Source organism: Dendropsophus ebraccatus, chromosome 6, assembly GCF_027789765.1.
Source record: "Dendropsophus ebraccatus isolate aDenEbr1 chromosome 6, aDenEbr1.pat, whole genome shotgun sequence".
In the NCBI taxonomy this organism is placed as follows: domain Eukaryota; kingdom Metazoa; phylum Chordata; class Amphibia; order Anura; family Hylidae; genus Dendropsophus; species Dendropsophus ebraccatus.
In genome coordinates this window covers 83,180,541-83,204,771 of record NC_091459.1, presented here as the reverse complement: position 1 = coordinate 83,204,771, position 24,231 = coordinate 83,180,541, and the positions used below count along the sequence as shown (strand labels likewise).

Here is a 24,231-nt window from a genome sequence, read left to right as displayed (position 1 = left end):
CTCAGTGATGCTTTAACATACATATGCTAGCGATTCTGAGATTGTTTTTTTGTAACATATGGTACTTTATATTAGTGGCAAAATTTGGTCACTATCTTTTGTGTTTTTTTGTGAAAAACATAAAAATATCATGAAAAATTTGCACTTTACAAACTTTAAAATTCTCTGCTTCTAAAAAAAGAAAGTCGTATCACATAAATTAGTTACTAGGTCACATTACCAATATGTCCTCTTTATTCTGGCATAATTTCGTAAACATATTTTACTTTTCTTGGGTGTTACGGGGCTTAGAAATGTATCAGCAAATTATAAATTTTTCATGAAATTTCCAAAACTAATTTTTTTAGGGACCAGTTCTTTTTTTAAGTGTGTTTAGGAGACTTGTATACTTGAAATTAATCTAGGGGTATAATGAGCATTTTAACCCTACAGGGGCTGGAGGAAAGTATTCACAATTAGGCCGGAAAAAAATGGAAAATAGAAATTTTCAAATAATTCATAATTCGTTCAGATTAAAGTATCTCATTTTCACAAGCAACAGGAGAGAAAAAGCACCCTAAAATTTGTAACGCAGGTCCTCCTGAGTACAATGGTACCCCATATGGGGGCGTAAACCACTGTATGGGCACACAGCGAGGCTCAGAAGGGAAGGAGCGCCAATTAGCATTTTCAGTGCAGATTTTGCTGTACAAGTTTTCAGGCGCCAGGTGCATTTGCAGTGCCCCTGTAGTGCCAGCAGAGTGAAACCCCCCATAAGTCAGCCCATTTTGCAACGTTAACCCCTCAAAGAATACGTCTTGGGGTGCAGTGAGCATTTTGACCCCACAGGTATTAGAGGAAAGTATTCAAAATTAGACAGTAAAATTGAAAAACTAGAATTTTTCCAATAATATGTATGTTTAGTTTGAAATTTCTCAATTTCACAAGGAACAGGAGAGAAAAGGCACACCAAAATCTGTAACGCAGGTTCTTCCGAGTAGAAAGGTACCCCATATGTGGGCATAAACCACTGCATGGGCACACAGCGGGGCTCAGAAGGAAGGGAGTGGCAATTAGCATTTTCAGTGCAGATTTTGCTGAACAAGTTTCCGAGCGCCAGGTGCTTTTGCAGAGCCCCTGTGGTGTCCGCAGAAGAGAAACCCCCCAAAATTCACCCCATTTTGGAAAGTGCACCCCTCAAAGAAGTCATCTTGGGGTGCAGTGAGCATTTTGACCCCACAGGTATTAGGGGAAAGTATTCAAAATTAGACAGTAAAAATGAAAAACTAGAATTTTTCCAATAATATGTTTGTTTAGTTTGAGATTTCTCAACTTCACAAGGAAAGGGAGAGAAAGCGCACCCAAAAATCTGTAACGCAGGTTCTCCTGAGTACAATGGTACCCCATATGTGGGCATAAACCACTGTATGGGCACACAGCCGGGCTCAGAACAGAAGGATTTGCAGTGCAGATTTTTCTGAAGAAGTTTCTGAGCGCCGGGTGCGTTTGCAGCGCCCCTGTAGTGTCCGCAGAAGAGAAACCCCCCAAAAGTCATCCCATTTTGGAAAGGGCACCCCTCAAAGAAGTTGTCTTGGGGTGCAGTGAGCATTTTTACCCCACAGGTATTAGACGAAAGGATTCAAAATTAAAAAGTAAAAATGAAAAAAATGAATTTTTTCAATAATGTTTGTTTAGTTTGAAATTTCTCAATTTCACAAGAAACAGGAGAGAAAATGCACCACAAAATTTGTAAAGCAGGTTCTCCTGAACGGTACCTCCTATGTGGGCATAAGCCACTGTATGGGCACGCAGCAGGGCTCAGAAGGGAAGGAGCGTCATTTTGCTGGTGCAAAACCGCAGCTAGTATCGGTTATTAGAATAGCGCAGTTGCTAAAAAAAAGATTACAGGTAATCTGGGGTGGTGACGGGCAACCTGGGAGTGTTTACTTTCTATCTGGGGCGGTGGCGGGCAATATGGGGTGGTACGAGCAGTCTGTGGCAATCTGGGGTGTTTATGGGCAATCTGGGGGTGTTTACTGGCTATCTGGGTTGGTTACGGGCAATCTGGGGTGGTCACGGGCAATCTGGAGGTGTTTACTGGCTATCTAGGGGTGTTTACTGGCTATCTGGGGGTGTTTACTGGCTATCTGGGGTGGTAACGAACAATCTGGGGGTGTTTACCGACTATCTAGGGGTGTTTACTGGCTATATGGGGTGGTAACGGACAATCTGGGGGTGTTTACTGCCTATCTGGGGGTGTTTACTGGCTATCTGAGTTGGTGACGGGCAATCTGGGGGGGGGGGGGGTCACAGGCAAACTGGGGTGGTGATGGTCAATCTGGGGGAGGAGTGAAAGGCAATCTGGGGTGGGTATGGGCAATCTGGGGTGGTTACGGGCAATCTGTAGTGGTTATGGGTAGCCTGTGGCAATCTGGGGTGGTTACAAGCAATCTGGGGGTGTTTACTGGCTATCTGGGGTGGTTACGGGTAATCTGAGCGGTTACAGGTAAACTGGAGTGGTTATGAATAATCTGGGGTAGTTACAGGTAATCTGGGGTGGTTACAGGTAATGCGGAGTGGTTACAGGTAATCTGGGGTGGTTACAGGTAATGCGGAGTGGTTACAGGTAATGCGGAGTCGTTACAAATGATTTTTGGTGACGTGACAAAAAGTGCCGGCAGCATTTGGAACAAGTGATCAGTGGTATATAGTATATACCACTGATCACTTGTACCAGGACCACATCGGCTAGTCCCACATCGGCTAATCATTGCCCCATGCTCTCCACCACCTCTGGTAGTGGAGAGAATGAGAGTTTGATCTTTTTTTAAGGGTACAAACACACTTGCTGTATCCGCAGCGAGTTTCTGGCTGCGTATTCGCAGCGAGACTTGCTGAGGATCCCAGCCATGTGTATTCAATGGCAGACAAACTCGCAGCAGGGATGTACATCCCTGCTCCGAGTTTGTCCGCAGGTCGCCCCGTTAACTCCCCGGCCGCCGGAGACTATACATCACCTGATCCCGGCTACGGGGCTCCCGACGTCTTCACGGCCCGTTCAGCCAATCAGTGCTGCGGTGGGGCAGCGCACTGATTGGCTGAGCGGGACGTGCCGGGGATCAGCGAAGGACCAGATGATGTATAGTTGGGACCAGGCGATGTATAGTCTCCGGCGGCCAGGGGGTTAACGGGTCGGCCTTTGGACAAACTCACAGCAGGGATGTACATCCCTGCTGCGAGTTTGTCTGCCATTGAGTACACAGGGCCGGGATCCTCAGCGAGTCTTGCTGCGAATACACTGCGAAAACTCGCTGCCGATGCGGCAAGTGTGTTTGTACCCTAAGGAATTAATCACTGTGAACACTAAGGTTATTCCGGGGGGACAGGGGGGGGGGGGGGATTGTGTTTGGTGCACTTTTTTTTACTTTTTTACACTAGTGTACATTACTGTACACTAGTGCAACACTTTCATCACTAATACAATACACTGTACTGCTCCTGCAGTACAGTGTATTGTATCATGTGACCATCCTGCTGACAGGCAGTAGCACAGCCACCCCTGTCAGCAGGATGGCTTATCCATGGTAAGCCCGGGGGCCTTCATTAGGCCCCCGGAGTTACCATGAAGACATCAGGGGGAACAGACGGCGCCACGGGACCTCCGATCACGTAAGTGGACCTGCGGCGCCGTCCGGTACACACCGGAACCCGTTAGATGCCGCTGTCATGCTTTGACAGCGGCATTTAACGGGTTAAACTGTCCGGAGCGGAGAATCCTCCGCTCCGGCCAGTTACAGGAGGGGGTCAGCGGTCACACTGACCGCTGATCCCCCGCACTGCTGCTGCCGGCGGTCACTAAGGGGTTAAGGTATAGGTCCCTTTTTACAAAAATTTTTTTAAATTGTTGATAATTTGTTGCCTCAATGCTCAAAGGAAGCCAATTTCTGAACAGTCTCCATTAAAAATGTCCATTAAAAGATTGGATAAACTGATCAGGTGGACTTTCTGCTCCCTCACTGGTACAGATATCATGGTTTACACACCAGACACACCAAATGGGGAGTGAGACTCCTTGGAAAATAACTCACACAGGCTGCAGAGAGAGAGAAGAGCAGATACAAGGCAGTCTGCAGGGGAGAATCGCAAATGTGTGTACAAGTGTAGACAGAAAATTGAGTTTACAAAGCAAACTGTAGAGGCTGTAGAGGCAAAAGCAAGCAACATTTTAAATAAACACATATAATAAGCTGGAGAGGAAGAATAATGCTTTTCAAACATGACAATGGCTTTTTGTAAGTTTTTTCCAGCCATGTTTAAATATTATAATATTACAAAATATTGTAATAGTTTTACATTCTAAGGCTGGGTTCACACTACGTACATTTCAGGCAGTATTTGGTCCGCAAGTCAGGTCCTCATAGCAACCAAAATCAGGAGTGGATTGAAAACACAGAAAGGCTCTGTTCACACAATGTTGAAATTGAGTGGATGGCCGCCATATAACGGTAAATAACTGCCATTATTTCAATATAACAGCCGTTGTTTTAAAATAACAGCAAATATTTGCCATTAAATGACGGCCATCCACTCAATTACAACATTATGTGAACAGAGCCTTTCTGTGTTTTCAATCCACTCCTGGTTTTGGTTGCTATACAGCCTCAAAAATACAGCCTCAAATATACGTAGTGTGAACCCAGCCTAAAATTGTTATAAAGTACTATTGAGCAGATGTGTCAAAATAATCGGGTTCGGCAATGTTATCTGAACCTGATCGCTCGCCATTTGATTCAATGGGTCTGCAGAAGTTGGATGCGCCCTAGGGCTGACAGGATAACATGGATACAGCCTATGGCTGGGACTGTTCAGGTTCAGATAATGTTGCTGAACCCGAAAATTTTAACAGATCCTCTCAACACTAGTGATAAGTACACAGAAATGGAAGGGGGAAGGAATGAATCCCCTCAGGAGAAACCTGGGTAATAACTTGTATTAAAGCTGTAACTGTTTGTCATCTAGCTGCCATAGCATCAGTAATGATATGGCGCAATGGACAGCCAGAGCCATGGCAGCTGGCATATTGCTCTCATGGGAGTAACACTGCATCTTCCATGACAGCAGCTGATGTTACATTTTCTTTACCACATTGATGGCAGAGAGGACCAGGAGGACTACAATGTCTTAAAAATTAAAGTGTATGCATTATACTTTTACATAAAAAAATTCTTGCGTATGTGCAACAAATCTAGGACCTTGAAAATAAAGTTTGCCTGTAAGTAAGAGGCTTGAGGGATGTTGATGTTTTCCTGATGATTTAAGGCCTTGACATATCTTTCAATGAGTGCCTATTAATTGATTATAAAGAGCAGATCATTCTACATTGGACCATATTAGCATGATGTTTCTCTAACACCTGGGAATAACGCCAACCTGGATTTGCTTTAATTTACAGTCTTTCCCCCTGACACTCTATAGGTCATAAGGAAGCAAATAAACAAGACAACAGAATGTACAACGAATAGCTCCCAGTTCTCACTTATTCCAGTCTTGATAATTAGTAAATTAGCAAAGTCTGCCAAAAAACTAACAACCAATTCCATATCCTGACCGGACCAGGCCAAACTGAAACAGATTAGAGCAAACTATTACTGAGAACGTGATTTAGGTTTATTAACGCACATGGTGAGAATTGCTGGAAGGTTAGCAGGTCATTTTGCCCGGATCACATAATCGACTTAATTCAGCTGTCTTTGGCAATGTATTACATTTTTCTCTCTGCTTTGAATGACCCTTGTTGTACGTATTTCTCCATTTAATTGCAAATCCCAATTTGCCCTTGGCTGAGGTAGACCACAGAAAATCTATAACGGGGTCCGGACTTATCACAGGGAACACTCGTTGGCCCCAAGCACTTTTCATACTTGCTAGGTAAAAAGTAAAGAAATTCATTAGTTGAGGAAGTTTATTGGCAGAAACTACTCATCCAACACAGTTTAACCATAAAAATTTATTCAAATTAAAGGCTTAGGCTGTGGAGAATATATTTTTTTGATGATCGGCTCCAAAGTCGATGACTTACACACTGCAGCGAAAAGGCAAAACATCTCTGTTCTGTGTGCTATAGGAAATACTGTAAAGCTCTCTGAGGAGCTTTAAGGGTTGCCAGCAAAATGTTGTATGGATAATTTCGATGAGGTTTAACATTGAAGACACGTACTTAGATTGTCTGGTTGGAGTTGTCAGCTGCTCACACAGCTGTGAAGCAGACAAGGTCGGAGATGATGGCAGCTATTCTTCAGCAATATCATCAATTGCTACCTTCTGCCATGTGACTGGCTGTCCAAGTTACCATACAGCTGTGAAGCCATTCAGCTCTCTGCATACAGATACACTGTATGTTTCAGTTTTTGATATTATTCTGCATTGCTCAAGTCCTCCAACCAACATAACACTGCTTAAAAACACACTGAAAGGCCTCTATGACAATAACAAGACCGATGTTAATGTAACGACAGGTAGGGGGATATATCCTGAATGACAACCTTTGAACAAAACATGCAACCAATACTTTACTTGACTCTGTTAAGTTGAATCCAAGGGTCGTATTAGACAGGCCAATCTGCTCGATTGTCGCTAGTTTACTGAGACTATTACACGGCTTGATTATCGCTTAGCATCATTACCGATGTCCATGCAGCCCTTGCCCTAAACTGTTCAAGCATTACCAGTCCACGCTCCCCGGCTTCTCCTGCCCTCTGCTTGCTTCCCGCCACCATGCACTGCAGATTCTCTGAGCTGACAGGCCGCCCAACCAATTACTGGTCGTGGTGGTCCTGGTCAAAGACTGGTTAAGCGGCCTGTCTGCTCAGAGAAGCTGCAGCATGCGGGAAGCAAGCACAGGGCAGGAGAAGACTGGAAGCGATGACAGGTAATGTATAAACAGTTTATTCAATCATTAGCCATCTGCCGTGCATCACTATTACATGCAGCGATGCACGGTTGGCGGCTGCTGATTTTTTTTTAACCTAAAGAAACGATCAGCCGATGATCGTTTCATCTGCTGATCTTTGTCTTTATTACACAGAGCGATAATTGGCGGAATCGCTCCATGTAATAGGGCCCTGAGGCCACACTTGCATCTTCACTAGCGCTTTCCATGAGTCAGATGGACTTGGCTATCAGGGATTCAGGTTGTTTCTGCAAGTACCCTGATCAGTAAGCCGCAAACTACCACAGGGGCCCCTTGAAAGAATAACATGGTTGTCTAGCTGGGTCTCAACCAAAAGAGCTTAAAAGGGTGAAAGTTAGCAGGTAAAAGAATTAACGGTGCAGACCAGAAGGTCATGTATATGTAAAATCAGAAATCAGAGGGTTAACAGCAAAACAGATAACGTATTAAGCCACAAGGTCATGTAAATGTCCCAATTAGATAAAGAGGGTTACCAGATACACAGTCCAAAGCCAGAAGATCCAGTAGTCACAGAACACTGCATTATAAGCCAGGCAACAGAATGCACTAGTACCTGTCAGAGGTGGGGTCTGGTTTAAACAGACTGCTCAGCACATGCATTGGATGCCAAGACAGAGCATTGGTACCCTGCTGCCCTGATTGACACATATGTCCTCCAGATATTCAGGCTGGTGAGTATGGAAATCCAGGGACACAGATGGGTACATTACAAGAAAGCTCTGGAGTTGGTAGAAGTGGAAAGGAGTTAGTTTTTGATAGAGGTGAAGAAGAGTTGGATTCTGTGTTGGAAGTTTGGCTTACTGGCTCCACATCCCTGGCTGCAAGACAATGGCCCAAATAATAGCAGTGCTAACTCAACTGGCCCATTCATAGCACTCCAAGATGAAAACACTGGAAAGTTTTTTAATTCTAATCTTCATTTAATGATAATTACCCTATGAAAGTTAAGAAACCCACAACTTTCTCCCACAACAGAGACCACTGGCCCAGACTATATTAGTATCCATGGAAAAATATTAGCTATAACTTTAAATATGGCAAAAAAAGCAATATTTAATTATTTTTCTATTAAATGGCTACTAGTTTTGCCAACCTAAGCTTCTGAATTCTGATCCTTTCTATGTGGGGGAAGTGGAAAGGCAAACACCATCGACTCCACAATATGGCACCTGGTGCTGATATTAAGATACTATGAAGTGTAAAGAACAATTCTGATTGAGACTATCCTTTCAATAGGCCCTTACTGTGTAATGTCCCAAAGCCTTCATTGCCAGCTGGGCACAGCACAAAGAAAGTGACATTGTGTAAGCTAGAAATGTAGTTCGGTAATGTAAAGCTTACCAGGTGTTGAGCAATACCATATATTTAACTGAAGAATGCAACACAATAATGCTATTCAATATGTAATATCTAGCGGTGCTCTTTCATGTCTAACTGTAATGTATTTCTCATTGGCATATAGAAGGTAATACTAATATACAGACCACAGAAAAATAGGTTATCTCTGTGGGGTTCATGATAAAGAACGACTTGGCTAAGAGAGAACAAGGGCAAAAATCTTAAAAGCAAAAATGTATTTCTTAACAAATATTTCACTGAAATAAAACAACAGTCCGAATCTGTATAAATCCCATATATTATTACGGTTGGGGCGTCCTGAAGTTGGCTTAAGATGTATCTCCTTATATTCTTACAAACAGGGGTCACCGCTGTGCAAAGTGGGAAGAGCAGTGTGACAAGTATACTGCAATGTTCCTCAAGTCCCAACCTGCTGACATACCGTATGAAGGTTATACTAAAGCCCCCCCGGATACAAGGCACAGCTAATATCTCAGTGAAAGTCAATGTCTCCAGGTACCAGTACAGACACATGAAAAGAAACTTAAGCCAAGGTGTGGCCCGTGCAAACCTCTGTATTTGTTCTGCTGTATACAGCATTTTATCTGCCTTGCTCCCTAAAGCTGAATTGTATCAAAAGACTGTTACATGTGAGTAAAGAAAGCTAATACAGCAATGTGAGAATTCATTCTTCAACGGTAAAAGGGGTGATACTGTACCATCATGCCAACACTTTATAAATTGCAGCAGTAGGAGTTCTGCCCACCCCATTACTTGAGAATGCCATCTATACTATAAGGCTACAGCTCTGCTCTAATAGCTGGGATCAGAGATAACACTGATCTTTGACATTTCCCTTAGAAGTCATCACTAGAAGATCCCATACTCTATGACAAGATCATAAGATCAATGGACTGTCATGTCAACCCGTAGGCCTGTTGTGTCTATAAGACCTTGCCTGAGGCAGGCTATAAAGGGGATCTGTCAGCTGTACTTTGACAACACTACTGCATAGCTGTTTGGTTAATTAGACAACTATACTTTTCCTTGACCTGGTGGTAACTCCAAGTTTTAAAAACTGCCTTTTCTCTGGCAATTCAAGTGTCAAAAAAGGTGTTGCCAAGCAACTAAGGTGCTGCAGTTCAGCACGTGTCCTTACGCCCCTTCCCTCCCTGTCCCTTCTTGATTGACAGACAGGGCTCTTTGGATACTAAATATTTTAACCCTGCTCTCCCCACTGTCTGACCAGGTGGGACGACTGCAGGTCTCCCTGGGTTCATCTATGGAGAGGGCTCTCTCCTATTGAGCTTATATAGAGTATCATAGACGATGTGGGGTTGAGAGACATCTTTTAACCACTTTTTTCAGTTGTCACATATTTAACTCAATCCAATAAAAGTTACATTTTAAAGTGGGTTTTTTTTAAGGGGGGGGGGTTGTACCTCAGGTCCTTGGGCTGGTGGGTAATTGGTGTTATTGTCAATATAGTAATCCCTGAGCGCTCCTCATTTTGGTTTTTGCTTTCTGGTCCTGAGACATAATGTAGCAGGCCTGCTTGGCCATTCAGCGACTGTAGCGGCGCCCCGCCTTAAGTTCACGACGCATGGGCGTGGCCTCCTCTTGCACCAGAATTATCATGATTTACCCCCACTTGCAGTTTTGCAATGCCTGCACCAGGTGAAGAGCCAGCCGGCTTTACTAAATCCGGCTGGGGAAAAGAGGGTGGAGCTTTAAGACTGGGGTACTCATACATCAGTCTTGATAAATGCTCCTAAAGCGTATTTTATGTAGCTTTCATCCAAAGAAATCTGCACAGAAAATCTGCAGTGTCTAATCAGCAAGTTTCTCTGCCTAAATTCTGCACCAAATTCTGTAGATTCAATTCTGAGGATTTCACTGTGGCTTTTATGCTGTGTCCAATGACTAAAAGAAGAAAAATGAGAAAAATAACACTTGCCGATTACACCACTGTGGATTTTACCTGCCGATTTCCTTGCATGGAATCAGTAACCTAAGCACTACATGTGAACATACTCAAGGAGTATTTTGGTAACTAAACTTGCACCAAGACCCCCAGGCTTAGTTAGTTATGATGTCATCAGGATGGAAACAAACAGCTAGGTCTTCTGATAGCTTTCATGTACCTGCTTCTGCTCCGCTCACCTCCCTACGCTCCCACTTGAGGCATGTTTTTGGCAGGCAAAGTGCTGCTGGCTTGAGAAGAAACTAGATGCAATCTAGAAGTAGTTTAATCGAGGGCACCAATTCTGCAGTTTATCTCTCAAGCTGTCATTTACCATAGCAGTCCTGCAGATTACATCCCAATAGGCTTTTAGAGTCACACATTTGCATGACACTTCCTCCGTGCTAGCCTTTCTCAGAAACCATGTTGTTTTAAATGAGAGATACAGCAGCTAAATCCCGCTCGCAAGTAAAACCCCTTAATGCCATCTGCGCTACTCTGAATACATCCCTGGGTGTTTGCACGCCTTCTGTGTACTCAGAAATGCAAGATCAATTGCCAGTTTACAAAGATGGAATCCCTTTTATGCGCTACCTGTCAGTCCTTGACTCTTTTAGATGAGAAAGTCTGGCATTGGAAATTTAAGCTTGACTAAAGGTTTATAAAAATATGTACAGAAATGAAAACATAATAGCGTGAAAAGCTGGAAAATTGCTTCAGATTGTCAAGAACAGGAAGGACTATTTTCATCATACACAAGAAGTACGGTGGGTGGCAATTAACACTTGATGCTTTTTGTGAATTGTGCTTTGCTGAAGATTGGGAAATGGCTAAAATAATCATCAGTTTCAGAATTGTCCGTGGATTTGCTTCACATTGAGATGGCGGACTACTGTAGTCTTGCTTGGCTTGTAGTGATGACTAACCAATATACAGCATCGACACAGAAGCCCATAAATGACATCCATTGAAACAGATGCCGCCGCTAACCAGCTGCTGCCACAGTCACTGACATACAGCAGTAGTTGTAAAGGCCCTGGGGCCCCAATCCCCTTTGAAGAACACTGCAGAATATGTTATATAAGTTATAAAAGCTACACACAGAGGTTGCACCTGCCTCTGATTTGCTATCTACTTGACAATTCTCACCAAGTGATTTTCTAAAACAAACAGCGGCTTTACAGAAGGGCACACAACTTCCGTGCTGGCGGGAGGTTATATAACAAGTCAACAACTGTAGAAGATGTACAGTAGTGCGCGAAAGTGTGTGAACCCTTTGGAGTTTTCTATATATAAGCTCTTACACAGTGTAGCTTTTAGGTTCAGATCATAAAGAATTAAATAATATAAAGAACAGATGATGAATAGTAGAGGATCTAAAAACAAGGACCTTTCGTGCGACATCAGAAGCAGAGTTGTTGATGCCTATGAGGCTGCAAAGGTTCCAAAACCATCTCTAAAGAGTGTGGATTCCATCTGTACAGACAGAACCATTGTTACCCTCCCCAGAGGTGGTTGGCCAACAAAGGTCACACCAAGAGCAAGTTCTGTGGGGTCACAAAGCCGCTACTTGCCAATAAAAAAAAAAAAATAAAATAAAGAAACATTTAGATGCAGTTATTGCTGCACAAGGGAGTCATAATGATACTGAAAGCAAAGGTTCACTTACTTATTGATAAGTAATATTGGATCAGCTGACATGGAAGTTGTTTTTTAAGATGAATCTCTTAATTTATCATTATTCTGAATGGCAAACTTACATCACCATTATGAATGTTAAAAATGGAGTGGGGAATGTGATTTCTAGATAAGCGAATCAGGGGGAAAGAAAGCAGAAAATATTATCTTACAATCCATGGAAAGGAACCTGTCACCATGTTTTGTTTATGCAGTACTATCATCTGAGGGCAGCATGAGGTACTGACAGGCAGCACGCTGACTTAAAGGAAACCTGTCTGGCCAGTTGCATATACTTACCCCTTCCATGCGATTTCGGGTCCAAGACCGGGACTTCGTGGAAGGGGTAAGTATATGGGGCTCCACCAGAGGGTCGGGCAGGTTCTGCCCTGGCAGGCAGGGTGACAGATCCTTTTTAAGTTTTATTATGAGGCATGACCCCAGAATATTCATGAGATGTGTGGCATTTCTATGCAGATTCTGCCTAGATTGCATGGGAAACCATGTCCGATAAGAAAAGCAAGGTAAATCCATGTAATAAAATTTAGAACTTTATGAATCTAGCATAGCTGTCTTGTCTTTGTTACCAACAGAAACCATGACGCTAGTGTGAACAGAGCCTAAGAGACTGTAAGCTATCACATAGTTTCCTGACAAACCAATGTAAGTTACTTGATATTGCCAACAATATACTCCTATTTAATCTGACAGCTAGTAGATCCTGTATTTCTAATACTTCCATTAGTAATCTTCAGCCCTACGTAGGATAAGATGTATAAATCACAGACATGAATCTAAGTGCTTTTAAACAATGCAGGACACAATAATATGAACCTGATGGATAGATCTTATAGGCAAAGCATAACTGGTGAATCCTGATGTGCCGCCTTCTTTATCTCCAATTTAGCAGCGTATTCTCACCATAGCGTCTTGCCCGGTTGCGGGAATGGAGTGTCAGTTTCCCATTAATTGGCTCGGCTGAGAACAAGACGTATACATCTGCTGGAGTGAAAGCTCCATTACATTATCACGTCATGCAGATAAAACCAAATCAAATGGATGGAGACAAATGTCGTCTTTGATATAGTATAAATGGCTGTGAGTTACCCTGAATTACAAGATGTGTCCAATGGCCAATAAAATCCAGCTACACTTTTGCTGAAACCAAGTAAAATATATAGAAAAATAGATGAAGCTAGTGAAAGAAATTCAACATCTGCCATTTACCTGACAACACAACCAAATTATTCCTCCAAGGCTAAAGAGGGAATTCAGCAATCGCTTAAATCAGAGAAAAGAGCCGTCTTCTGTGGACTAAAGTGGAAGCCAGGTTATACAACAGGAACTCACAGGTTTGGTGATAAAAGTGATCTCACGGAGGTTATATAGCCATCTAGAATTGATCCCATCAATATTAGATGAGTAGGGGGTCTGACTCCCGACACCTCTGCCGATCAGCTGGTTACCCTTGCTTGCACGAATCCTGCAGCTTCTTCAATGTTTATATCTGTTGCAGGCTGGTTCATAAGATGCCCATACACTTTATACTGAAATCGTCAGAAAGTGTTGCATAAAATAGTCAAAAAACAGCCACTTTTTTACTATTTAGTCTATAAAACATGAATACCGTATTTTTCGGACTAAAAGGCGCACCGGACTATAAGGCGCACCTTCAATTTTAGCCTGCTAAGCCATCTAGGTTCATATATAAGGCGCACCAGACTATAAGGCGCACCGCATTATAGTGTATAAGTTTAAACAAACGAAAAACGTAAGTCACCTGCTGATCACAGTACTTACTGAGGCTCCTTACTATGTCACCTGCTGATCACAGTACTGTTTTAACTGAAGCTCCTTACTATGTCACAGTACTGAGGCTCCTAACTATGGTGGCCGTAATGCACCATGCAGGATAGGCAGAATTCTGCCAGCGAGTCCCGTTGGCAGAATTCTGCATGGAGCATTGTGGCCACCATAGTTAGGAGCCTCAGTACAGTATAGTGTTGCTCTATAACCTCCGGCCACTAGGTGGCACTATTGAATGAAAGTCTATGCCTGAGCCTGCATCCGGGCTGCGGAGAGCAGAGAGAGCGGGACAGCGGTACAGCGCTACAACGGGAGAGCGGTACAGTGCTACAGCGGGAGAGCAGGACAGGCCTGCGGAGCCATGGGCCGAGAGTCCAGGTGAGGGAGCGCTGCGCTGTACTGTGTAGCGGGGAGATGTGAGCTCAGCAGCCTATCTGCGCCATGGAGGGCGGAGCTGTCCCAGTCCATATATAAGGCGCACTGGACTGGTCCCTGACGAAGTCGCATTGTGCGACGCAACGCGTTGGGCATTTCTCTTTCTTGGTCCACTCGGCATTGGCTGCGGTACAGGTTGTATTTTTTAGTCCCCTCTTTAGCGGGGCTGGCACATGTTTGTACTTTAGCCTGTCTGTTTATAGGGGAAGGTGGCAGTTCATCATGCATTTGTGAACCTTATTTTGCACTGTCTGCACTTTGCCTCTACATACAGCAACTGATTATCCCTCTTTCTCCCTTATTGTGGGAGTTGGGCAGCTTACTGGCTGCCATTCAGTGGACGAGGATTTTAGTGTTACTTATTATGGTATGCACTATATGTACTTGTTTTTAAATGTTTTTATATTTGTGTCTGTACTCTAATAAACTTGATTCTTTTGATATACTATATTGGGTGTGCTGGTTCAGTACTTTCTTTTTTCTCCGACATTTATAGCACTGGACTATAAGGCGCACTTACAATTTCTTAGAAAATCATAGCATTTTAAGTGCGCCTTATAGTACGAAAAATACGGTATGTTTACAGAGGATCAGCGGTGGGATCCTCTGTATATGGATCCTCTGGATATGGAGATGCAATGAGACCATAATGTGTGCGATTGCCATTGGATTGAATGGGGGGGGGGGGGGGTTGCATGCATTATGGTTTCATTGCATCTCTGCATCCATGGAGACCCAAACTTCTGGATTAACAGAGGATCTCGCTGCTGATCTGGAAGTGGCCCATTATGAAAGGTGCACTTTAAGGTTACATTTACACACCCTAATTTTTATGAACAAGCATAATGCAATAATTTGCATTGAGGTCAATGCAAACAACGCCCATTGTTTCACACAATGTATTGAACAACGAGTGTTGTTTAGCTACAGCCATCAAAATAATGTTCATTTCATTTATTGCGACGTTGTCCGTAGACTTCAATGCAATTTTTCATATATAACAATGGCTGTTGTTTGATACCCAAAAAATGGCCCCTTTTTTGCGTGTAACTGCCGTTGTTTATATGTAGTGGGATCTATATTTCAGCATATAGATGAAATGTTTTCATTAGAGATGAATGAATCTCGAGCACCTCAGGTTCGTCTGAAACCAGGTGTTCGGCATTTGATTACCGGTGGCTGAAGAGGATGAATGCAGCCCTAGGGAATTCTGGAAAACATGGATACAGCCTATGGCACACTCATTCTCAATATTTGGCCAATGTGAGACTGTGTTTGTGCATTTTGAATTAATCATGTATTTTTGCTGATAATTTGCAATGAATGGTGCTCTTTTACCACAATTGCGCAAAACAGAATAAAAATTGCAGCAAAATGCATTATTGACACAAAATAAACACCATGTGTGAATACATCCTTCATTCATTAGTTGGCCATACAACTCATCTTTAAAAGCCACACATCACCCTGTATAAGTAGGTGATCGGCAGCCAACAATGATGACAGGCAGCCAGCAATTTCTGAAAACTTTTGACATGTCGCACAAACATGTCAAAACTTCTCATTACTGACTGTTAGAACCAATGGGACCATGAAGCAAGCGGCTAAGGGATGCCCCCCCCACTGTCTTGTGTTCAATGAAGACAGGCTCCACCAAGTTTTCTGAAATGACAATTACACATTAAAGGGCTGCACAAATAATCCATCGATTGATTGAGCTGTTTGAAGGCTTGATAATCAAGCTCTGATTATTGAGATCGACACTTGTTATCACTTCCCTGTCGGCCAATATAAAGCACTGCATGGTTTCAGAGAAATCATGGTTTTAAAGATGAGCTGGGAACTTGGTATAAAGTCAAGAAGGTGGTTCTCCACGGCTTATTCCTACCTTTCTGGGCTTGATTGACAGATCATTCTCTACACACACATAGCACTGCATGTCCAATATATGTCAGAACAGACAAAAAAAAAAAATCAGACTGACGTAGTGTCATCGTGCAAATTGAGGTCAGGGCCCTAGGTCAAAAAATAGAGAAAAATGAAAAGTCATCCCTTGTATCAGGGTTCAAGTGTTTAATCCTGGAAAGCTGACCTCATGTTGGCTGTGAATGTCACATTGTGCAGCAGTGACTGCCTCCTCCAGATGTCTCCCTGCTCTGCGGAGTGTTGTCCAGCGTCTCACCACATTGCTATGTGCCGGGCTCAGCTGCAACAAATAAGTTACTGAAAACAAACTAGGCAAAGGGAAACTAGTATCCGAAAGGTGGTACTGCTGAACAGCGAGACACCTGCCATAAAGAACAACTGCGACATTGAAAGAACAGAAATATCCAAGTCACTTAATACATTTGAAGGTGAATATAGATGTCATATATGTTTTCAAAAATACTGAGAATATAGTAAAGGGGGATCAAGCTGTGCAAGGATGTCACCAAGAGACCTAGGAGAATGGGCTGTGCAATACAAATGTGGTCTGGGTGTTCCACCAGTCACAGATTAAAAAAAAGCCACATGACTCAACCAGACAGATCACATGGCTGGTTTCATGAATTTTCTAATTTTTTTTGTGACTGGTCTTGTGATCCCTCTAAGATAATCAGATGAGTGGGAAGCGCTGTGTTTTCCATACTGCACACAATCTAAGGCCATTTTCACATGGCGTAAGAGACCGGCCGTCTGAAAAAGATCATCCCGGTCGGTACTGCAGTACTGGCTGGATGATCTTTCACGCCATCGTGCGCGCCCGCATCAGAACTCCCCACAGCACACTATGAAGCTTGCGGCTGCAGCCACTCGCTTAATAGTGTGCACTGTCATGGTTTTCTACATCCTCTATTCACTGAATAGCGGCCGCAGAAAACTGACACGTCAAGTTCTTCGCGGTGCTGCGAGGGATTCCGGCCGCAGCGTATACTATGTGTATATGCTCGGGCCAGGATCCCATAAAGAAACAGGACACATATCTATTCGTAAAAAGTATGGGCGTTGTTGCCGACTGCCACAATGGCCAAACTTTTATGAATAGATATGGTGTGTGAACATAGTCTAAAGAAGGTTGATCACTGTGTGCAGACAGTACAGTACCTAAGATGATATTCACACAAGGCAGTTTTGTTTCTCCTAAGGGGGGAGAGCAGTGGAAGCAGGAGACAATGTAGATTTGGCACAGAGGCCATTTTTCTTCACTTCCTGGATTTCAAACAGCTACCAGTGTGGTAGAACCGTACAGATATGGTAATACATTATATAGACACACACACACACACACACATATAACTTTTAATGTACTTTAAATAGAAAACAGGTTTTCCTTATGTGGGGTTTCCCTTTAAATGGCATTCTATTTCTGTACGGTGTACATGTTTTTTTTATTATGATCGATGGAACAATTGCAGAGATTTCTGCTATGCGTAAGTATCCCCCTACTGCTATTAGAGATAATCAGGGATAATCTGGTTCAGTATATGCGAAACAGGGAACTGCACCATGCTAAAATATCACCTAAAGAATTATAACACCTTCTATAACTTCTCATTACAACACCAGGCAGGAGTGCTTTATGGCATTTTCCAAGAACTTAGAGATGGAAACTCGCTCATAATAAAACAGAAATGACCTGTCGTAATTCGTTCAAGGTGGCCGGGCAAAACAGATTAGTTTATTGTGGGTGCACATACTTTGGATATCTCCAGTATGTACAAAGCCATGTCCTGCTCAGTTTTCCAGGAAGGCATCCTGCCTGATCTCACGCAGCAGCTGAAGGAAATTTAGAGCACTAATGCCAAAGTACAACAGCAAAAAATAAATCAATGAAAAGCTCGGCGGCTCTCTCCTTGATAAGTAATTTCCAAAGTGAAATCATTGGATGCACTAAAATGTTTCCAATGTCACCAGTATGAGCAATTACAATGTCCCCGCTGCTTCTCACCCGGGCTGTCAGCGTATATGGCATTGAAGCCTAAAATGTGGGCTGTCGGCTGCCACCGACAATCACTCTGATGTGACATCACCTTTTATAACCTGTATGTCAGTATAACACCTGGAGTCGTGCAGGTAATTGCACCTACAGATGCAAAGCAAGCTACTGTAATTTGTGAGTTCCTTGCACTATTTGTACAGTCTTGTTTGTAACTCCTAAATATTTGTAAACAAATTGTATCTGACGATAACATTTATTTTTGTAATACTTTTTTTTTTAACAAATCTTTTTATTGTAATTATTTTTGAAGCTCATACATGAAGACCAGTTCCTAATCTGCCTCCTTCACTTCCTCTCTCTGTACTATGGTCAGAGAGATTTGCTTTACAGCTTGTGGCCATGTCTGAGCAGAGAGAGAAGAGGGAGGTGAGGGCTCTGACAGAACACCACCTCCCACCATTAACATTTACAGCTATGCCCTCCCGGCAGTGTGGCTGCCATATAGTATAATGGCTGAAGGAGGAAGCATGGAGGATCATGAATGCCGATCAGCAGTGTCTTTACAGCACGAATAATAGCTTGACGATTATCAGCCGAATAACCATTTCTAGGAATGCTCATCTAAACGAAGCAAAGCGCTTTTTTTGCTCTGCGCTCTGCTCATGAAGCCGCCGACCTTTCAGCGCTGCTCAGCTCCCTGCTGCTTCACCCGGGGTGTCGGGAAATACTGAATCCAATCGTGGAGAAGTTTCCCAGGATTGGATCCAGCTTTTCCACGCATCCTTACATCACCACTTACCTCTTCTGGACTAACAGTAAGTAGTGGTACATTGTGCACCACAACTTACAGTAAAGGAGCAGGTATTCCCATCATAATAAATGGGTGGACGACAGCCAGAGAGGGGCTCCCCACCGGTCATTTTGGGGTGCCCTCGACGAATGGTGACCAAGAGCTCCAGCACAGTGATGTCCTTCCTCTTCATGCGGCTGACGGGTTGAAAATCTGCTAGCTGGTGGGGGGCTAGCGGGCTGCTGGCAATGAATTGAGGGTCACCCAAGCTCTTTGCACAGTGATGTCCTCCCTCGCGCCGGCTGCCTAGAGAGGGAGGACATCACTGTACAGCAGCTTGGGGTCACCAGTCGCCAAAGGCACCTCAAGATGCCCAGCGAGGAGCCCTTCTCTGTCTGCCTGAGGCATGCTATCTACCCCATATCAGGCGAAAAATAGAGATGTCACTCATTCTCCCTGTCATTCTAAACCCTGCCTATTATAATAATGAGATTACCTTATGGTGCGTTTACACAGAGATTTATCTGACAGATCTTTGAAGCCAAAGCCAGAAACAGACTATAAACAGAGAACAGGAAATAAAGGAAAGACTGAGATTTCTGCTCTTTTCAAATCCATTCCTAGCTTTGGCTTCCAAAATCTGTCAGATAAATCTGTCTGTGTAAACGCGCCATTACAGATAACATCTCCTCACAGCAGCAGTAAAGTGACTATATTTCTGCATCCATCGATGAGCGGACAAAAGGTCTTCTATGTATGTACAGAGACTTCCCGCTGGTATCTGTTATGGCTCACTGTTCCATATAAGCAAGTCTATAGCCTGTTACAGCACTGTGCATTGTAAGTGACGCACCAGGATCCCTGACATCTCCCATGACATTAGAGACAGGGTCACTGGGCTACCCAGCACATTCCTTGCAATACGCTCAGAAAACAATGCACACTTTATTTATTAGTAAGATTATTGCAGTAGTTTGATAGGGTCTTGATGTATTTTCATAAAGTGACTAGTTTTATAAGAATACAAAGTTGCCTGTGATAAATCTTTACCAGATACGTTCCCCGCACTATGAGCTATTGGTATAATCTACAACCATAATCCATCACCAATATATCCAGATTAGACCTAGGACATATATCCCTATATGAATAGAAAGCTGTAGGCTTTGTTCACACAGAGTTTTATTTCATCTGAAAAATCCCACTATAGTTTCTAAAGAAATCTGCATCAGAAATCCACATGTCACTCCATGAATTATTGATGCAAGTTTCCAATTTAGAGGGGTAGTGCGGCGGTAAAAAATTATTCACAGAATAACACACATTACAAAGTTATACAACTTTGTAATGTATGTTATGTCTGTGAATGGCCCCCTTCCCCGTGTCCCACCACCCCCACCCAGTTATGCTCAGCCAATCGCGGCTGAGCAGCTGATGACGCGGCGGGCACTCGGGAAGATCGAAGGTGTTTGGGACGGCCGGCCAAAGATGATGTTTGGCACAAGATGGCGGACGCATGTCGGCACGGATCAGGTATGTATAAAGCACTACACTTCCGGGTACACGGGTGGGGGTGGTGGGACACGGGGAAGGGGGCCATTCACAGACATAACATACATTACAAAGTTGTATAACTTTGTAATGTGTGTTATTCTGTGAATAATTTTTTACCGCCGCACTACCCCTTTAAGGCTATGTTCACTTTAAGTAAAACTACGGCCGTAGTTTTGCGGGATGGAACATAGCCTTAATCTCAATTGGATTCCGGCCGGAGCGTACACACATCGTATGCCGGGATCCTGTGCGGCGCTGGAAAAAAAGTGACAGGTCAGTTTTCTGCGGCCAGAATTCAGTGAATTCCGGCCGCAGAAAGACCTGTCAGTTCACACAGTGAAGCAAGTGGCTCCGGCCGCTCGCTTCACTGTGGGCTATGGTAAGCTCTGATGCGAGCGCGCACTGATGTGCCCGCATCAGAGCTCCGCGGCCGGAAAGATCACACGGCTGGTACTTAAGTAGATCCAGAGACCGGCCGTTCCGTGACCAGGCCGGGGTCAGGGAACAGCCGGTCTCATACAGCGTGTGCACATAGGCTAAAGGTGCTGGTTGTGAAATGTTCTGTATAAGAGACTAAGTGGTCATGTATAGCGTGCATACAGCATATAGTGAATATAGCATCATATAGCATCTGCCTAATAAATAGTTTTATTACATTGTGATGGATGATGAGAGAAAAGACTGGGCAACCTTTCCATCCTAGTGGGCTTTACCATGTAAGCTGCTCCATAACTATAGTCATGTCTGTGTATAGAAATACCACTACTTGTATACAATGCTGCCGACATCCTCAAAGCAGAGGCAAGGGTCAGATATAATGCTTTGTATATATACATTTCTTCCTATAGACAGCGGCTCAGAAACCCTACCAGCTGCAGTGTGAACTATGACCATAGCAATACTGTGCTATAAGTGCCTGGTGGTACAATTCACATGATACAACTATATTAGCTATGCATGCATCATTGCACTACACGTATCAGCTAAGCTAATATGCTTATACTGATCATCCATGATGGGAGGTAAGAGTCTAAAGGCATTCAGCTCTCTGGTACAGTATTATACTGTAGTAGATCAATGAGTTGTATCCTTCAGGACCTTATGTGATGGGACTATGACACTTCTGCCTGGCATCTGTCTGTGCCATTGCTGCAGTATTGCTTTATTACATGCGTTATGTTGTAACCTCCCTGTAATATGTAACTACCAGCACCATACATAGATCTTTCCTTGTATCATATTGTTGCCCAACTTGTGGCTCTCCAGCTCCTGCAAAACTGCAACTGCCAGCACACCTGGACTGCTGAAGACCCAATACCTAAGCTTTGTGTATATGTCCTTCCCGCAGTAACTTGTACCCACTGGCACCCTCTGCCAGTGTGTGACCCCAGGACTGATCCTACACCATGCAGTGCTATGGGCATCCCTCCTTGTTCAAAGTACAGCTCCTACATGTTCATCAATGCCTTGGCTATGTGTTACCTTCCAGCAATAACATGTACCCATCTGGACCTTCTCTCGGTGTCTGCCCTGCATCTCTTGGTACATCTTGTTCCTTTGCTCTACCTACCTCTCCTCTATACCTATATATTCCCAGGCTATGTGTGCTCCCTGCCCTAACCTGTACCTGAATCATCTACCAGTATGTGTCCTGCAAGTTCCTAGATCCTAAATCCTGCACCTTTTTGTTGCCCCTACCTCTCTTCTCTGCCCACCAATCCCTAGGCTATATGTGCCCCCCATGCTGTAACATGTACCAACCCTAGGTTAAACTAGGTTGTGTGCCCTACAAGTTCCTAGGATGGCTCCTATATCACCCAGAAGCATGCACCTATAGGGGATCCATCTGTTTGGCACCCACCTCTCCTCTCTGCTATGAGTATCCCTCATACCCTGTACCCACTTGGACCTCCTAACAGTGCATGTCCTATGTGTGCCCTCCTGCCATACCCTGTACCCACCTGGACCTTCTACCAGTGCATGCCCTATGTGTGCCCTCCTGCCATACCCTGTACCCACCTAGACTTTCTACCAGTGCATGTCCTATGTGTGCCCTCCTGCTATACCATGTACCCATCTGGACCCCCTACCAGTGCATGTCCTATGTGTGCCCTCCTGCCATACCCTGTACCCACCTGGACTTTCTATCAGTGCATGTCCTATGTGTGCCCTCCTGCTATACCCTGGACCTCCTACCAGTGCATGTCCTATGTGTGCCCTCCTGCCATACCCTGTACCTCCTACCAGTGCATGCCCTATGTGTGCCCTCCTGCCATACCCTGAACCCACCTGGACCTCCTACCAGTGCATGCCCTATGTGTGCCCTCCTGCCATACCCTGAACCCACCTGGACCTCCTACCAGTGCATGCCCTATGTGTGCCCTCCTGCTATACCCTGTACCCACCTGGACCTCCTACCAGTGCATGCCCTATGTGTGCCCTCCTGCCATACCCTGTACCCACCTGGACCTCCTACCAGTGCATGCCCTATGTGTGCCCTCCTGCCATACCCTGTACCCACCTGGACCTCCTACCAGTGCATGTCCTATGTGTGCCCTCCTGCCCCCTGACCCTGCGTGTGACCCCAGGACTGGTCGGACATCCCCCAGAGCCATGCAGATGCTGGACATCCCTCCAGCCACCTACCTCTCCTCCATGCCCATCGAAGATGCCGAAGATGGTCGGGTGGCTCTTGTTGAGCAGGTCGGTGATGATCTCGAAGCGGTCCTCCATGTGGTCCCGCCGGCCCTGGATGGAGTACACGGCCACATTGTTGCTCTTGAACTCCCAGGTCTTGGAGAACTCGGCGTCCAGCACATCGAGCCCCCCGAGGCGGTCATTCTGCATGATCTCGGCCACCTTCCCCTTCACCATCTGCACGGCATCCCGGCTGGACTTCACGATGGTCTTCACCTCGTCTGTGTGGAAGAAGTAGCTCCAGAGCGCCAGGCTGATGCACAGCAGGAACAGGGTCTCCGGTCTGAGTAAGAAGTAGCGCATGATCCTACCCAGCAGAGACAGCAGAGTCATGGTATCCTCTATCATTGATGTCCTGGAGGAGGGCGATCAGTGCATGGCAGTCTGACCCCTGCCCGAACTCCTCCCCGGCAGGGGGCACAGGTCTGCAGCACCTAGGACAAAGAAGGGGCACGGTCACTGGCAGCGGTGGGCGCCCGGCATGAGCAGGACACAGGGCACACGCTGCGGCTTCACCTGCTGCGGTACAGGACACGCAGCTGCAGCCCGTCCGCTCCGGCTTCTGTCCGTTCAGCACCTTGCAGGGCTGTCATAGGGTGCAGACACCGGCTGCTCTGGACGTCTCCCCCACACCGGACTTCTATAAGCCCTGGAAGGATGGGGGTGGCCTCACTGCAGTCGTATCTGTTTCCCCTTTAAGAGCCGTGTGACTCACATTAGCACGATGTACTGTATACTTAGTATAAAACGCTGCTCCCTCTCTCTTATAAACATACAAGGATTCAGTAAGGAACCCAGGCAAATGTCCTGAAGAGAAAGCTCCCCCCGCACTGCAGTGAGCAGATGGTACAGTCCACCACGAGCAGGAACACTGCAAGCGAGGAGGGACAGAAATAATAAAACATTGAGAGTGCGGAGCATCTGCTGCCGCCTGTCACCCCGGCCATTACCGTGCTGTCACCGCACCGTGTGCACAGGAGCTGCCGCCTCATCCAGGCATGGACGGAGCTGTCCTTGGGATGGCTCACACACTCCGCGTCCTAGGGGGAGTTTGTCAATAAAAATGAACTAATCTTCCAGAACGGATCTAGTTCTTATTCCTG

At 44.7% G+C, this 24,231-nt stretch overlaps 1 protein-coding gene across 1 annotated transcript in view; it reads right to left on the bottom strand.

The window, feature by feature from the left end:
• The window catches only part of PPM1L (protein phosphatase, Mg2+/Mn2+ dependent 1L), a 175,809-nt gene extending 151,932 nt beyond the window's left edge, over positions 1–23,877 (bottom strand). The window contains exons 1-2 of the mRNA XM_069973841.1: positions 23,645–23,877; positions 23,078–23,562 (exon numbers count right to left, since the gene is read on the bottom strand). Of these exons, the coding sequence (XP_069829942.1) occupies positions 23,078–23,476 (399 nt within the window). The 5' untranslated portion in view covers positions 23,477–23,562; positions 23,645–23,877. The remainder of the gene's footprint in view (positions 1–23,077; positions 23,563–23,644) is intronic.
• Between the last annotated feature and the right edge of the window lie 354 nt (positions 23,878–24,231).